General features: G+C 44.7%; 1 protein-coding gene across 4 annotated transcripts; it reads right to left on the minus strand.

Annotated features, from left to right (window-relative positions):
- Window positions 1–7: 7 nt before the first annotated feature.
- On the minus strand, window positions 8–16,062 carry TTC22 (tetratricopeptide repeat domain 22). Of its 4 annotated transcripts, none has more exons than XM_081867078.1 (9): window positions 15,342–15,447; window positions 11,436–12,181; window positions 8,634–8,689; window positions 5,895–6,010; window positions 5,378–5,496; window positions 4,001–4,162; window positions 3,041–3,193; window positions 1,409–1,907; window positions 8–143 (listed from the first exon to the last, which is right to left on the minus strand). In XM_081867078.1, exons 2-9 carry the CDS (start codon window positions 12,000–12,002, stop codon window positions 124–126), a joined length of 1,692 nt encoding a protein of 563 aa, XP_081723204.1. In that variant the 5' UTR covers window positions 12,003–12,181; window positions 15,342–15,447; the 3' UTR covers window positions 8–123. The 4 variants fall into 4 exon arrangements, with proteins under 4 accessions (XP_081723204.1, XP_081723202.1, XP_081723203.1 ...); XM_081867076.1 differs by lacking the exons at window positions 8–143; window positions 15,342–15,447 and adding exons at window positions 13,620–13,724; window positions 15,926–16,057 and having other exon boundaries at window positions 1,272–1,907; XM_081867077.1 differs by lacking the exons at window positions 8–143; window positions 15,342–15,447 and adding an exon at window positions 15,926–16,062 and having other exon boundaries at window positions 1,272–1,907.
- Between the last annotated feature and the right edge of the window lie 14 nt (window positions 16,063–16,076).

The raw sequence follows: 16,076 nt of genomic DNA on the forward strand, positions 1-16,076 counted from the left end.
AGAGGTGCAGTGTCATTCCTGAGAGCTTGGGTTTCATCCTTCTCAACATCACCCAGTGCTTTTCTCTCTTGGTTGATATTCGCTGTGTAGCATGTGCTGTTTTTCTTCTATTATAATGCCACATTAGATCACTTGAAACATCCCTATAAGATCAGAATGAAGGGCGCATTGACAATTGAGAGACTGTCTTTTCCTTGCCAGGAACAGCTTAAACTATCACATGAACTAATGTCCAAGCATGAATCAACAGGTGTTGGCTATTTGGAGAGTCCCGCAAGAAATTCATTATTTAAATGCAGTGAGTACATCTCAGAATAGCAGCACCAATGTAACTGGTTGCACAGGAGTGCCAGCTTGGCCCCGTGGCCATGGGTGCCATGCAGTGTGTATGGCCTTGGCACCGAAATGTGTGGGTGCCCATCCTCTTTATGGGGAATTTTGTAGGTGCTCAGCCACGCAGGGCCTCAGGGAGTTGGCACCCACAGGTTGCATACTTGATAAGATCAGTAGATAAGTTACTGAATATGTGATTCTGAATATGACTGTTAACTTATCTAGTAGTTTTAATTAATTGCTCTGGAAATGTGACAAAAGAACATCCCCACAATCGGTTCAGAATTAATCCATTCTGTGAGTTCAATATGTGGCCTAGCAAGAAGCCCACATGATATGTGAAGACAACGATTGATTCAAAGGCAGGTGCAGAAAATGTAAAACATACCTAACAACAAAATATAGTGAATTTGGAGGCTTTCATTCAATATTTTCAACAGACAAAACCAAACAGGTACATACATATTCTTGTTTTTTAAATTCTAAATAAACACCTATTATATCTCTTTTTCATTAAGTGAAAAATATGGGGTGAGGGTGGTGGTTTTCTTCCAAACGGAAGAGCACATCCTTAGGTTGCTACAATTAAGTTAAATGAATGTATATATCCAAAGCAAGGACATAAGTATCAATATCTGGTCACATTAAGTTTTGATGGTTGAGAAATGATACATGTAAAACGTTGTCAGAGTGTTTCTGTAAATCACTTACACCTTACCTGCTTCCCACTAATAAATGAAGGCTATTTTATGTCCTGTTGACCTGCTTCTGTGTGCTATGCATACATACATACATACATACATAGTGTAAACGTTTTGAGCTTATTTAATGCTTTGCTTTGAAAAAAAATAATTACCGGTACACTCATTTTTTAATATGAGCACACATACCTCGACTCCTCCATGTATATGGGAGAATAATACTTGGTGGGTGCTCTAGAAAGTATCACATTTTATTATATAGCTTTTCATAATTCTTTCCGCAAACTATGGGGAGAGCTAAACCTCTTGCTATGCCACGTGGCTGAAAAGTAAACCAGCCATTCAAAAGGAGAGTGAGCGTTCATTCCGTCTACCTTTGTTAAAGTCACACTTCATGGTCTCAAAGAGCAATTTCACCAGCTCAGTCTTCCCTCTGGCCACCATGGCTTTGGAGAGCTCAAGCACCTCAGCTGTGTAGTGACGACACACTAGCCTAAGCTCCTGCTGCACTCGCTGTTTGGGATATTTCTCCTCAGCCTTCTTCACCCACAACTCTACTTCCTTCATCAGCATCTCTGTATTCATCCTCTTCTGACTGAACAAGGCAAGCAGCATTTCCATTAAGCAACGGAAGCTCTCTGTGTAAACAGAACCCACATCATCCAGCTCTATTGCCTGCTTGAAGCATTCCATGGCATTCAGGTCTTCATTTTTTATCCGAAGGCATTTCCCCCTCAGCAGCTGGATTTCAGGCAAAACATTCCCCAGGTCTAATTCCATGGCTTTAGCAAAGAACACGAGGGCATTGTTCACGGCATTTTCATCTACAAGTAAAAGTTCCTGCATGGCATCTACTCCCATGTAGTAACATACCTGGAAGAGCAGTTGATGGGCAGGGAGGGAAAGGAGGAACACTCAGTATTTATTTAAACATGTCCAAAGAACAAAGATGGCTTACAGCTTGCAGAAAACAAATCCATAAATGTTCACTGCTGAGTAACAGCCAGAAAATACATTTTTTAATATAATGGTAATGAATCATAAAAAAAACTTTCTTGAATATCTTGTACTTTCTCTTAAAGCACAGAGGGGCGACCTGTGGCACTCCTGTAGTTGTTGGACTGCATTTCCTGCCAGCAATGGCCAATGGTGAGGCATGATGGGAGTTGTAGTCCCGCAACATCTGGAGGGCCATAGGTTTCCCCTCCCTTTCTTAAAAGTTTGTAGAGTGAGGCTGTGTGTCAACAGTGAGGCTGTGTAATAACAGAGTTATAGTCAAGAAGCCCCTGTATGATCAACCATTAAAGAAACTAAAACAGGACCTCAGTGACGTTCAGCTCTCATTTTTTATCTGAAAGCATTTTCCCCTCAGAATAGGCAAGTTTCTATTGAGGGAGAGAGATCACCCCACATAGACAAAGCTATTCCAGGGCAACTTCAGGGCTTTACACAGGTCAACACCACTGGTGCCTTGAGTTGGTTAAGTAGGCTGCTAGGCAGGAACTTTCTATTAAATTAATGTATTATTTTAGAGAAGGGAACAAAAGATTCACAAAATTTTGCCACTTCAACAAGGCTTCCTCCCAAGCACCTGGCTTGTGGGTGAGTCACACCAAATAGAACCAGAGCAAGTAGTCGAACTGAAAGTTCAGAATAGCTCCTTATGTTGCTCATCCCTTCAGAGATCCATGCACACACAAGAACTTCTCCAGATGTTACTAGTGGTTAAAAATGGATATGCTCTCATCACATTCAGATTACATTTCTGAGATCTCTCTAGAATTAACACTCTAAAATTAAATAATTAAAAAGTGCAATCCTAACAATGTTTACTCAAAAATAAATTATATTGGATTCAAATAGCGCTTGCTTCCAAGTTACTGAAGTTAAGAAAGCAGCCTTAGTCCTGTTAAAGCCTGAATGAACAACAACACTTTTATTATCATACAGATAAAATAAAGTGAAGAGAATGAATATGTCTGGACAAGGTGGTTGCTTTCACTCACCTGGCCTAGGTCAAGGTAAGTCTTCAGACACGGATGCACCTTCATGACGTTCTCGAGATCAGCTTTGGCATCAGAGAGATTTCTCTGGTCTGGCATTCCTCCCAGGCCCATCTTCACACGATCCAAATCACGCAAATATAGTTTAAGCAGCATCTAAAAATAAAGAGCTATTAAACACTTTTTTGCCCTCCCCTCCTTGCGCATTAGTTTGTATTACTGTTCTTTATTCCCCAACCTCTCTTATTAAAAAGGTCTCAGGGCTCAGAGCTTGGAAAGACCCAGTGGTACCATCAAGGTAGGACTTTGGGGCTGAAGTGTGGGACCCCCCATTCCTCAGAATGGGAAGGGGAGGCCTCAGACACAGCAAGGCTGACTCACCACATATGGAAGTAAGTGAAGTAATGCATACGACCATCTAAAGCTCCCTCCCATAAGTCCATTAAGTTCAGAGTCTAAATCAGTAAATTACTGCCTCTGCCAGATACTGCCCTTCATTCACTTTTAATTTGTATACCTATAATTACTATACACAAGGTGGTTTACAAGCTGAAGAATAGACAAAATGGACAACAAAGATTGCACACTTAATAACTATCTGATCCAATACAAAAAAGTCACAATAACTTTAAAATAAACAGCTTATATCAAATAGACACAGATATTACTAAGCTAGATGGACCAAGGCAGGTTCATATGTTCTAACAGAGTTGGTGGCACTGGAATTTAAGCAGTGCCCTCGTTAGGAGAAGTTACAAGAAGAGACTTTTTGTTTATGCAGTTAAACCAAAATAATTGATGCTGCCCAGATAGGCAGCTGCATTAATGGCTATTCAGGAAGCACAATGCTGACAGACCCCACCACCCCTGCCCCTATTAATACAAAAAAACAACAACCCCCAGCTGGTCTCCCATAGCATTTGTATGTTACAAAGGCCTTGTTTTTAAAGGAGAATTACATACCTTGGCACGCATGCAATATGCCTGCCAGTTAAGTACTGGATCTGGCAGCACATCTAAGGCCATGTTGCAGACTGCCATTGCCATCTCTTGCTTGCCAAGGAAGTGGAAGATTTTTGCTAGGCGGTTCAGAACCAGTGGGTTTTCTCTAGCTATCTCTATTGCCTTAAAAACAAACAAATCCACAATACATTGTTCCATTAGTGAACTTCTCCTTGCTCTGTTGAACAATGGGCAATGAAAGGAGAAATTTATGTGTCAACATTCAGCTTGGCCGCCATTGTACATTATGCCCTTTGAAAGGACTGAAGTGTGCGAGGACATGAACTGAGATGGCACCTTGCTCTGGATGAGAAGGAAATGAGCAAAAGAGGGTATCTCTTCCCTTCTGTCAGTTATAGCACGGCCTTTTATAATAAGCAAGTGGTAGCTGGCACCACTGGAAAGGGGAGAAGACAGGGAGGCCAACAAAAGGTACACCCAGAGTCAACAAATTCTAGTTTTGTGTCTATCCTCCTCTCCTGAAGGGTAGAAGGGGTCTTTGTTTTATAATACACCCGCATTATCCTTAATTATAATTAGCACCACTTGAAACACTCACAGCCTTAACACCCCAACAGATCTTGCTTCTCCACTGGCCACAGCTTTGGATCCAGCACAGGCCAAATACATCTCTCTCTGCAGCTTCTAGCTTCAGCTTTGCAGCTCCACCCACTCTGGCTATTGTTCTGCTAGCAGCAGGGCAGGGCCAGATTAAGATAATTTAGAGGGCCTCCATATATATCTTATTCAAAATATAAACAACAATAAACAGTAAAATAACATTTTATCTTTCAAAATTAAACAAAACCCACAGTATGGTGGAAAACAATGTTTATTTTTGTATACAGTACTTCCACTTTATTTATATTTGACGAATTTTTCTCCTACTTTTTCTAATTGCAAAGTCTTTGATCAGATCCTCAAAACTAACCTTACGCAACACATCTGCTTCTAAACTTAGCAGAAACTTAGCAGAAATAAGGCACCCAGCTTGCCTTGTTGCATAGTTGTTCTGTTGGTATTTTTAATATAATGGAATCTCAGCTGAGCAATTTGTGACTATTAATGTTAAAAATCCATCAATGGAAAATTTATCTGGTGCCCCCCCCTCTATTTTGCTCAATGGTTAATCCAGCCCTGCAGCTGGGTGAGGGGTGTGTGGGGAAAATCTCACCCATTTGTTTTATGGTACAGAGCAACTTCTTTGATTATGCTAAATCATGGTCCTTAACTAGCCAGGCAAAGCCATTAACCTGACAAAGGAACTGGTTTGGAAAGCTTGTTCTTATACATTCTATCCCCCCAGATAGCCCCCCCCCAAAAAAACTCGTAACCTACTTTTCCAAAGCAGTCGAGGGGATCTGTCCCAGAGTACCCACAGTCATGAATAGCCATAGGGGTACCTGAGAAGGAATATTTCCTTTCAAACAATATCCCAAGATAGCACCAGGCCAAGGCTAGAAGAGGAAGAGAACAGAATTGAAAGCAGGGCAACATATTACAAACGGCATTGTAAATTCTACTCTACCTTCTCCAAAGCAATTCAAAATGATTTACAGACAGTTACTGAGGTTGGGTTATAGTAGAAAAGTTCCAAAGGAACATTTTATGCCAGCTTAAACCAAGCACTGAGGTTTCCCAGCTGATGAAACAAACTACTTGTGAAAATAAAGAGTAGTTTGCCTCACTGGGCATGGAGATTGCAGCAATGAAGACTCAGTTGAACTTCTGCTAGCTGAGCTGAAGAGCCCAATTACACACACCTGGGTTGCAACAGTCTTGTGGGATGCAGAGCTGCATGTGTGAATTACACATGTAATTACATGGTTTCAATTGTGCAAGTGACTTCTCCTACCTCTATAATGTAGGCTGGAGCACTTCAGGACTTGCTGAAGCAAAACCAAGGTTCTGTTGAAGGCTGGCAACCTTTTTTCCTCATCATTGCCCTTGTTCATCCACATCGCATCCAACCTGAAGTGAAGAGAGAAAAGGGCTATTGTGATTTGTTGTTCTGCATATACAGAGCTCTAAAACTGGCAAGCAAATGATTTACTCCAAATGCCACTGTTTTACCCCCATCCAATGGGTTTGGCAGCAATATTTCAAAACAGTTAATATAAAATACAAAAGACATAAAATGCAATATATAGTTCCCCAAAATAACCACCATCTGCTGCAAAATAACCCTTTGCAGCATTTCTCAACTGAGGGCCTTAAGGATATTCCAAGGGGGGCACAGGTGAAAGTCATGTAAATGGGGGGCCACAGAGGGTAGTAAGAAGTGAAGAAAACAGAGGAGTGACTGAGAAAAGAAAAAAAAATAACAAGAACTTTAGAATTATATGTCTATAGTAGTATAGTACCCCATATAGTGAGCTCCTGTTGCTCGGTCCCAGCTCCGGCCAACCTAGCAGTTCAAAAGCACATCAAAGAACAAGTAGATAAATAGGTACCGCTCTGGCGGGAAGGTAAACGGCATTTCCGTGCGCTGCTCTGGTTCGCCAGAAGTGGCTTAGTCATGCTGGCCACATGACCCAGAAGCTGTATGCCGGCTCCCTCGGTCAATAAAGCAAGATGAGCGCCGCAACCCCAGAGTCGGTCATGACTGGACCTAATGGTCAGGTTGCCTTTGCCCCATATAGTATGATTAATCTTTTTTAAAAAATATACCATTTCTACTTCAGTTATAGGAAGGAACACTTGCTATAGCTAAGCCATTGGTTGTAGCCAATAGAAGGCTTTTTTCTAGGCTAGCTGCAGTGTTGGGAAACAGCTTTGGGAGTGGTCATTAACTGGGGAGGGAAAGATTAAGGCACATCTTATTTTTAAAAATTGTCAAATGTTGCGCCCTATACAGTAATGAATGATGCTTTGGCAAGTCTTTCTGCAAAGCATTGTTCTTTGTCCTTTCTAATTTTCATGTTCTATATTGTTGACACTGCTTTCCATGACAATTGATTTATCTCTGATTTTGTAACAAAACCCCTTTGATGTAACATAAGGAGGAAAGATCGTGGATCAAAATCTCTGTGGTTGTCTTTGATCTAATGCTGATTGGTTCATAGTTCTGTATGGTGCAAGGTGCCTACCAGCACAATATATGAAATACAGCCAACAAGAAACATAGCAGAAGTAAATGGAAAATAACCCCCCACCCACTCAACCTAGCCTTAACAACAGTACTTACGCTCATTCAAAATCAGTATTTCCCTGTGCGCTATGGTGGTTCTAAGACTGTAGTGCTGATAAATTAGGCCCTAATCCACAAATGCTTAACTCTAATAATAGTGCAATAGTGCATCTACTCAGAAGTAAGTCCTACTTCAGTGGGGGTTATTTCCAGGTAAGTAACTTTCCTTCCAAGGCTAAAAAGGTAAAGGGTGGTTTTGTTTTGTTTTTTTGCTGCAAAGTCCACTCACCCCTCTTAGTGCAGCAGCGTTATGGGAGCACCAACGAGGGAACTGGAACAGCGATGCCCTTCCTGGATCCTAGCCTGCACCCGGCTTTGGCGAACAGGGATGCAGGCTAGGGACTCATGCTGTGCCAGGGGGCAGAGCCAACTGCTGCCCCTCCTGAACCTGCCCTCTCCCTTTCTTTTTGCAACTGAAAGTGATATGCTTCGTGTCCTGTTGGGCCTTAACTCACTCCAGATGTTCTTGTGTGGTATAGTGGCCTTTGCCAACCTGGTGCCCTTGAGCTGTTTTGAACCATGACTCCCCATCAGCCATGCTGACTGAGGTTGATAGAGAGTTGTAGTCCAAAATAGCTGGAAGGTACCTGCTTGGCGTAGACTGGACTACAGCTCTGGACTATTGATCAAACCATATAATTCTGGGAAGTCTGTGATCAGATGCCCTCATGAATAACGGTAAATACGGCCACAGGAATCCTGATTCAGATCAGGGCAGCAGTGTTAAGGGTTTTTTGTTTCTTGTTTAACTCTTTTCTAATGCTGCTTTCCTGACCTGAATTGCTTCCCCATCACCTGCAACTTGTCCCTTGTGAGACAAATTTCAGTCAGTGTAGGGGAATAGGACATCATAGGACCACACCTCTGATCCAAGTCTGGCGATGGCAGAATTTATGAGTGAAAAGCATGCTAGGAATCTGATGCAGTGATGTCTAGTTGGGCCACTCAGCCACGAAACTCACTGGCGTTGGAGCAAACGGCCATCCGTAGAAAGCATGAGTTGCCATTTGCTAGGGCTGCCGCGCATCCAGAATTTCCTGGACATAGTCAGAAATCACTGAAATGTCTGGGAAAATCAGGACATATGGCAGCCCACGCTGGTAGTGTAGATTTTGGCGAATTTAATTAAAAATTGCTCAAAAACTACGGCAACCCTACCATTTGATCTAATTCAGCAGTAAATATTGGGTTTTCCTGGGGAAAGCACTGGGCTATTTATTTTTTAAAAGCACTCAGACAGGAACCGGGGAAGCACAGACCTGTGCCCAAGAAAGCATGGGGCAAAAAGTAAATGTGGATAAGCCCTAAGTGGATCCCATCACAAAAAGTTCTAGACTTGCCCCTCAGAGCCCATCTTGTTTCTGTTTCCTTTGAGGTGGCTTTTCGTCCTGATTCTTGCCTCACCTGATGTGCAGGGTGGCCATAGTGAAGTACCAGCTTCGTTTCTCCTCCAAAGGGATCTGAAAGAGGGAGAGAGAAGTTCTTAGAAAAGCAGTATTTGCCTCCCTGAAAATACATTTTAAAATATCATTGCCTTCTATTTATTTTCCAACCATTCTTTGGTTGTGGAATCCAAGGTGGCATTCATGTGGTTCCCAAGCAGTGGCCACCCAACCAGCCACCTGCTTAGCTTCTCTAAGGTGATGGCCTCAGGTGCCTTCAGGTCTGGGCTGAACACCAGTATCTGCATTAAAGTATCAAAGACTTTGGCAGCTACTCCTGTCCTCGCCATGTTCAGTAATGTAATATTAATAATGCAATGCATATTAGGAGAGATGCACATTAAATGGTGACAAGAAAACCACAAACTGATGCAGGAATGTGATGAAATGAACTTAAGACTGGGAAAATGGGAAACTAAGAGAAATCAAAACTGACCAATTCTTTCATTTCTAGAAGTAAATACCACTGATATCAGTGGGATTAATTCCAAGGAGCACAATCCAGAGAACATATTCTTTTTCTTGTCTCTCTGTGTGTCTGTATATATGCTGATATATACACATTGATTCACACTCAATTGATTATTGATTGATTGATCAATAAGCAACTCAGACTAATTAGCTAAGATTTATTTAATTGGGCAGCCATGAGTAACAGGAAACGGGTTCTAGCTACAAGAAGCTCTGAGCAAAACAGGTAGAATAGCAACATTTTTATGTGACTCAAGGTGGCAATTATTTTCTAAAACATTTTTGCCGTTACTAGTATGGTTAGTTTTATGTCCCCCCGCCACTGCTGCTGCTTTCCCTAATGTCTTAAGAAGTTTGGACTCTGCACAGTTGTAGTTTAAAGATAAATATAGCCCTGCCCCTCAGTGCAAACATTTTGCTTTGACAAACAGTGCTCCAGTTCAGCCACCTGCATTTTCCCTGTTGTCTGTCGCTGCAGGGGATGATAAACTGGGTGTGCAAAAGGTTGCACCTTTGTTTGGACAGCTTGAGCCAAGTAGTCCAGAATATTTAAAAAGCATCTAATCAGAAAACTGGAAATTGGTGCAGAGGGTTTGTGCTTTGAGCCCAGGCTGTTCAGGGACTTCTTGGGAGCACTGCAACCACTTCTCTAATAGGTTTGAACATTCCAAATAAAATATTTGAATTGCCCTCATCTTTGGTTATTTCTGGTTCTTTCTTAAAGCAACATGTCTAAAGCATCTTAGATTTATTTATTTTTTAAATTGATCAAGGTTGCGCCCAGTTACAGAATCCTTGTTTAAATTTACCGCCTCCCCTGTGGCAGCATGCTCCTCCCATCTGGGAGGATACCAAAACAAGCCCCACCTCCACCAGTGACCATAGCTGTTTCCAATCCTCCAACCTTCTTTTTTAAAAATATTTTTTTTTCTTATTACAAAAATTGTACACGCATATCATAAAACATGACATGACCAACCAAAAAATGAGTCACTAGAATTCTAAACGTATTATTTTAGAGTGCATAATAATGAGGTGATTAAGTCCCTCCAACCTTTCCCTGTGATTCTGAAGTCACATTTTCAAAAGAACCTAAAGACCTGAAGCTCCTATGTAGCACTGTGCTAGAAAGGTGAGTGTCATGCCGTGACTTTGTACCTGTGTGTTAGCTTCATGGTGGTGAACAAGGGTAGCAGAATGCATTGCCCGACTGGCAGCAGTTGCTGTAACCTGATGTGTCTGAGCAATGCCCCAGAAAACTACCGCGGGCTGGTTGTGACACATGTGCAAGCCATTCTATAGGCATTTCATCTGCTGCAAAGACTATGGGTCTGACATATTGTAGCAGCTTTTTCCTAACAGGATGGTTATTAACCACACACACGTACAAAAAAGCTTCAACCCATCAGGTCAAATGCCTGCTGGAACAGAACAGTCTTGGTCAAGCAGTGAGAAGCCAGGGGAGATAGAGAGCAGAGAGACCTCCATAGGAAGCTGCCTTGCACAGTCAGGCCATTGGTCCATTTAGCTTAGTATTGCCAACACTGACTGGCAGCAGCTCTCCAGGATTTCAGACAGGGGCCTGTTTGGAGATGCCAGGAACTGAACCTGGAGCCTTCTGCACACAAAGCAGATGCTCTCCCTCTGAGCCACCTCCCAAAGCATGGAGCTTCACAATTGAACTGAGGCGCTATTGAAGCATAGCAGGACAAAAGGGCCTCTCAGCCTCACAAGAGGCCGTGAGGATCTAGGGCTCTGATTCTAAAAGTTGGCTTATCAGTATTATCCATTGGCATCTCCTTTTGTTTGCTCTTGCACATTTATGCAGGATTAGGTGTTTGAAGGCTACAAGTGGTTTAAATGAAGCGGAGGTTCTTAATGAGAAGAGCTTTCTCTTGGCCTGACTCAGCTCCCAGAGGGGTTGTTTCCCTCCAAAATAGCCTAGTAAGCTAACTGGAGATGCAATTGCTGCTGTAAGAACAAGCACCTTTCCCTACACAGATCAACAGCTAAGATGCCTAACCTACCTCACAGGGTTGTTGTGGGGATTAAATGACGAGGGGGGAGACCATGGATGCCGCCCTGAGCTCTTTGGAAAAAAGCTGGGATATAAATAACAACAACTAATGCAGCACCCACACTTCTAAAACATTTCTAGACAACAGACGGGTATGGTGCGCCTTCTGAAACAGAAAATGAAAAGGGGTGTGTGTGTGTATTGGCTAGTATCCCTCTTCCAACGAATGACCCATTGAATGGCAAGTGACATCAGAAGGTAAAACAGCCTGCCTACCTGCTTCCCATAAGCAAGAGCCTTGCCGTAGAGAGTGAGGCCTGCAGTCAGTTTCTCCATCTTCTCTTCTTCGTTCACCAGCCCAACGTCGAAGGCGTAAGCATAGCCCTGCTCAGCCAAGCAACGGGCTGTTCTGAGCTGGGGGTCCCCTTGCGGCTTGTGGTCTTCCGAATCCAAGCCCATTAAGAGGGAGAGTCTTTCGGTGCACCTAGCCTCTTCTTGCTCGTTGTTCAGCCTATCATAAACGTAGGCGAGGTTGGCCCAAGTGTTCAGATTCTCAGGGTCCTCCTGAGAGATGCAGAGGAAAATCTCCTTGGCTTGCTCCACTTCTTCCAGGTAGAAAGAAAAGACCCCAAGGAGGTTTCTGATGGCATACTGCTGCAAGCCAGTTTCGAGCTCTAACTCATAGGTTAGGCTTTCTCGTTTCAGCTTCAAGTCTCTCCCTTGGAAATTCATAGGTGAAGAAGACTCAAAGTTCAAGTTCATATCTAAGTGAAAGTGACCTGGAATGTAATCCATCTCGTCAATGAGAGTATCAATGTCCACCTCGGCTTCTTCCATTTTCATGTTGGAAAGAGTATCAACCACTCCAGGCTCTCTCGAACAGCTACTTTCCCCTGTTATTTTTCCATTCAAGACGTGGTTTTTTTGTTTGTTTTTTTACTGTCCTGTCAGGGTATTCGCCTTTGGAAATCCTCTACCTCTTTCTCTACCTGTATTTCTGGTTTAGCTGATTCACATGAAGTCTGGGAAGGGAGGAGCAAAATAGAACGCTTGTCATTCCACAGCCAACCAGCTGGTTCAGGTTCTCATTTGGTCAGTGAATCGCAGAAAGCAAAGACAAGAACTGCTCAAGCAACCCCTCATTTGTCAATAAAGGAGAAAGCTCCAGGTCCTGGAAGGCTACCGGTGTATGGCAAATACAGTGATCGGCTCCTTTGAACAAACTTGCATTTCAAGTACGTTATTAACATGCCTTTGAAAAGGCTAGCAGCAGTGAGAGCAAATGGTGCTTCACCCCAGCTACCCATAATGCCAACCCATTACGAGAAATGCTTTAGAATGTCAAGTTTGGAACTGAGTGGGATGCAACCTAGTACAAACCATATTGTTGCACAGCACTCCAATCTCCGAGCAGTGCAAGATCCCAGAGTTTCCGGGAACTTACCCAGGGTTTGCATTTCCTTTTGGAAATGAGACACAGCGGAGACTCTAAACCACTGAGCCTCTTGGGCTTGCCGATCGGAAGGTTAGCAGTTCGAACCTGCGCGACGGGGTGAGCTCCTGTTGCTGTCTCATCTTCTGTCAACCTAGCAGTCTGAAAGCATGCCAGTGCGAGAAGATAAATAGGTACCACTGCGCTGGGAAGGTAAACAGCACTTCCGTGAGCTCTGGCTTCCATCATGGCCAGAAGCGGTTTAGCCACGCTGGCCACATGACCCAGAAAACTGTCTGTGGATGAACACCAGCTCCCTTGGCCTGGAAGCGAGATGAGTGCAGCACCCCATAGTCACCTTTGACTGGACTTAACCATCTAGGGGTCCTTTACCTTTACTTTTCTCCAGTGCTTTTTTTCTGGGGGTACGCATACCCCTAAACATTTTGTGAATCTAAATTTAGCCTCATTGAGGGGCAGTATTTCAATAGGAGTAGGAAAATGAGAGTACCCCTAAACATTTTTTAAGAAAAAATGCACTGCTTTTCCCTACCTTACATATCTATACACAACCTAAGCCTACAATGGAGGGGTTCACAGCATTAGCGTCTCAAAAGGGCCTTGTTTCTCCCAAAGCTGCAGCCTTGGATTCAAGCAGAGATCAAACATTGTGCTCTGTCTCTCTGGCTGTGCAGCCTGCAGCTTAACTTTTAGGTCACATTGCACACACTTTCAAGTCTAATCTCTGGTTTTTGTCTTTCTTACTATCTAAGAAGTAGGAAAGGAGGGGCCCCACCCATTTGTCACCTGGCACAAAACCCCTTTTCTTGGTTCTCTTAACGGCCTATCACCTAAACACAGGAAGCTAGCCTGCCTTCTATTTTAACACTTGCTGGGCCCAGGGGTTAGAATGGGTCTGGCACCCAGTTTAACAATATCAGCCTTGATTAAATGCTAACGCTTGCTGGATCCAGGGGTTATAGGAGCCTGGCACCCACAAACTCACAGAAATATAAAAGACAAATTACCATTCCTTGTTCCTTTTCCCCTAGGGGTGGGAAGTTCCAGAGGTAGTCTTGGGTTTCCTTTGGAGAACCCTGGAGATGGATGGTGTCTTCATAAGAATTTTATTGCTTGTATTGTGAAGACAAAAACATTCCTTCAGCAGGTAGGGCAGCTGCTAACCTTGCATCAGAGTGCAGCCGATACAGCCTCAGATTGCACCCCCATTTACCTACCTCCATCTAAAACAGGGATGGGAAACTGGATCTGTCTATCAGGTGATTGTACCTTCAGGTGTGAAGGAAAAAGCTCCCTTTGCAGCTGGAGCTCCTTAAGAAGACTCTACCTTTGCCTCCCTGGCTTGAATTCAAGCTGCAGCTGCAAATAACAAATCAGAAATGCGCTCCTGGTTTTTCCTTTGCAGCCAAGACTTGGCTCTTTTCATATTTGGCATCTTTTGAAAGTGCCAGTTTTCCCTACCAAGGAAGAAATGAGGACCTCATGGCTTGAACTTCCCCTGCTTGATGTCATATATGACAGCAGACATGGGAAAGGTAGGTATGGCTTGGCAGTCCAATTTCTGAGGCCTAGCAGGCCTGAATAGTTCCATGGCCTGGAGGTTCCAAACCACTGATCTGAACTCTCAGCCACACTACCATCACCACCAGGCTGGGATGTGGATAGTTTCGGTTATGATCCTTCACTGCTCCCAACAGCAGAGTGTCTAATTCAGGCATAGGCCCTCCAGATGTTTGGGACTACAACTCCCATCATCCCTGACCACTGGTCCTGTTAGCTAGGGATGATGGGAGTTGTAGTCCCAAAACATCTGGAGAGCCGAGTTTGCCTATGCCTGATCTAACTGCATGTGTGAGGAGATGCCTTTCTCCCAGTGATTAAAACACCTGGTACCAGTGGCGTAGCGTGGGGGGTGCAAGGGGTGCCAGCCGCACCGGGCGCAACATTTTTGGGGGCGCACTCGGAGCTCTCTGCCCCTACCTGGTCCTGGCTCACTCTCTCTCTCACAGTGCTGGCTGTGCGAATCTGATCCGAGCTGCCGGGTCGCCGCCCACTGTGGAGGGGGAGGGTGCCAGGCGTGCATTGCGGAGCAGAGAGAGAGCGAGGGAGGGACTATCTGGGGGAGGGAAAATGCAGCGGCCGCCCAGCGCAGAGCTGAGCGCGGGAGAGAACTACATCCGACCAGCCCAGTTTTGGAGGGAAGGTGTTAGTTGCGGCGGAGCCCTGGCGCCCCGGGAGGCTGGCCGGGCCGGTAATGGGGCTGGCCGGTGGCGCCGCTGCCATCCTGCGGACAAAAGGGCTGCCGCCCCCGGCCGAGCCCCCCCCCCCCCCGCGAAACCAGGAGCAGCTCTCTGGTGCTCGAGGGCTTCGCAGGCCCTTCATCTCCCCTCCATTGGCGCCTCAGCCCCCAGCCCTGCCTGCGCGGCTCCTGCATCTGGGGGCGCACTCGCGCGGATGGGGTGCCGCTCCCCGCTTGCAAATGGTGCCCGTAAAGTCACATCAGAGACGCCCCTGGGACCCAGTTGCTGCCTTCTTCCCCGCCATGTGATTAAGCCTCGCACTACTTTGTGGCAGTGGTGTAGCGTGGGGGGTGCAGGGGGGGCCGGCCGCACCGGCCGCAACATCTGGGGGTTAGGGTTAGGGGGCGCAAATCCACGGGTTAGGGGGCGCAAATTACTTGCCTTGCCCCGGGTGCTGACAACCCACGCTACGCCACTGCCTGGTACTACCTGGTCATGGTTGCTGGGGAGCTCTCATGGATGGGGGTGCTAGTCTCCTCTGTGGTCCCCACGGAACCTCTGAAAAGCGGCAGTTGAAACTGCCACATCAGCTGAGGCCTGGAGAGGGATAACTGCCACTATCATCTCCCCACCCTGAAGTTTATAAGTCACCACTACCTTGTCAAAGAACCTCGTTGTTGTATTATTTTGTACTATTATCACCTTTCAGTTACTGTCATCTAGCCTGGAGGCCACGCAGAAAGGTCTTCAGAATATATATACTGTATATACATATATAAAATATATACAAATATATAGAAATCCTGGTGTATCATAAACATATAAATGATTCTTTATTTGCTGCAAAACTGGCTGCAGACTACAACTATTTCTCTGCCTCTCCCTTTAGCTGAAAGGCGTTGGCTCCTGAAGGTTGGATGGAGGGCCTGACCCTTCCACATGTCACGATCAAGACAAGTGGTGACAGTCCCGAAAGAGCAACTGTTGTACACCACCTCTCCCACTCCCTAAACCTTTCCCATATTTTTACTTTAGCTTAAAGTTCGAGATGAACTGTGGAAGACTCTTATCACCTGGACAAGCCCTAAATCACAACAATGTCCTTTTGTATCACATGGGATTTCTGGCACTGAACCACCACAAGTGCCTTCAGCACTGAGAAATCCTCATGAGCATATCAGGCCGTCTAAAGACCTGCTCCTCCCAGCCACTTGGAAACAGAAA

This window comes from Podarcis erhardii (genome assembly GCF_964252035.2).
Source record: "Podarcis erhardii genome assembly, chromosome: 6".
NCBI lineage: Eukaryota > Metazoa > Chordata > Lepidosauria > Squamata > Lacertidae > Podarcis > Podarcis erhardii.

Bases quoted from the DNA above. Each gene is read 5' to 3' on its own strand.
- TTC22 (XM_081867077.1), bottom strand. From the start codon at position 12,002: ATGAAAATGGAAGAAGCCGAGGTGGACATTGATACTCTCATTGACGAG. The intron at 8,690-11,435 runs GTAGGCAGGCTG...TCCCTCTTTCAG, and splicing joins CTCTTGCTTATGGGAAGCAG to ATCCCTTTGGAGGAGAAACG. The intron at 6,011-8,633 runs GTGAGGCAAGAA...TCTTCACTTCAG, and splicing joins ATGGCCACCCTGCACATCAG to GTTGGATGCGATGTGGATGA.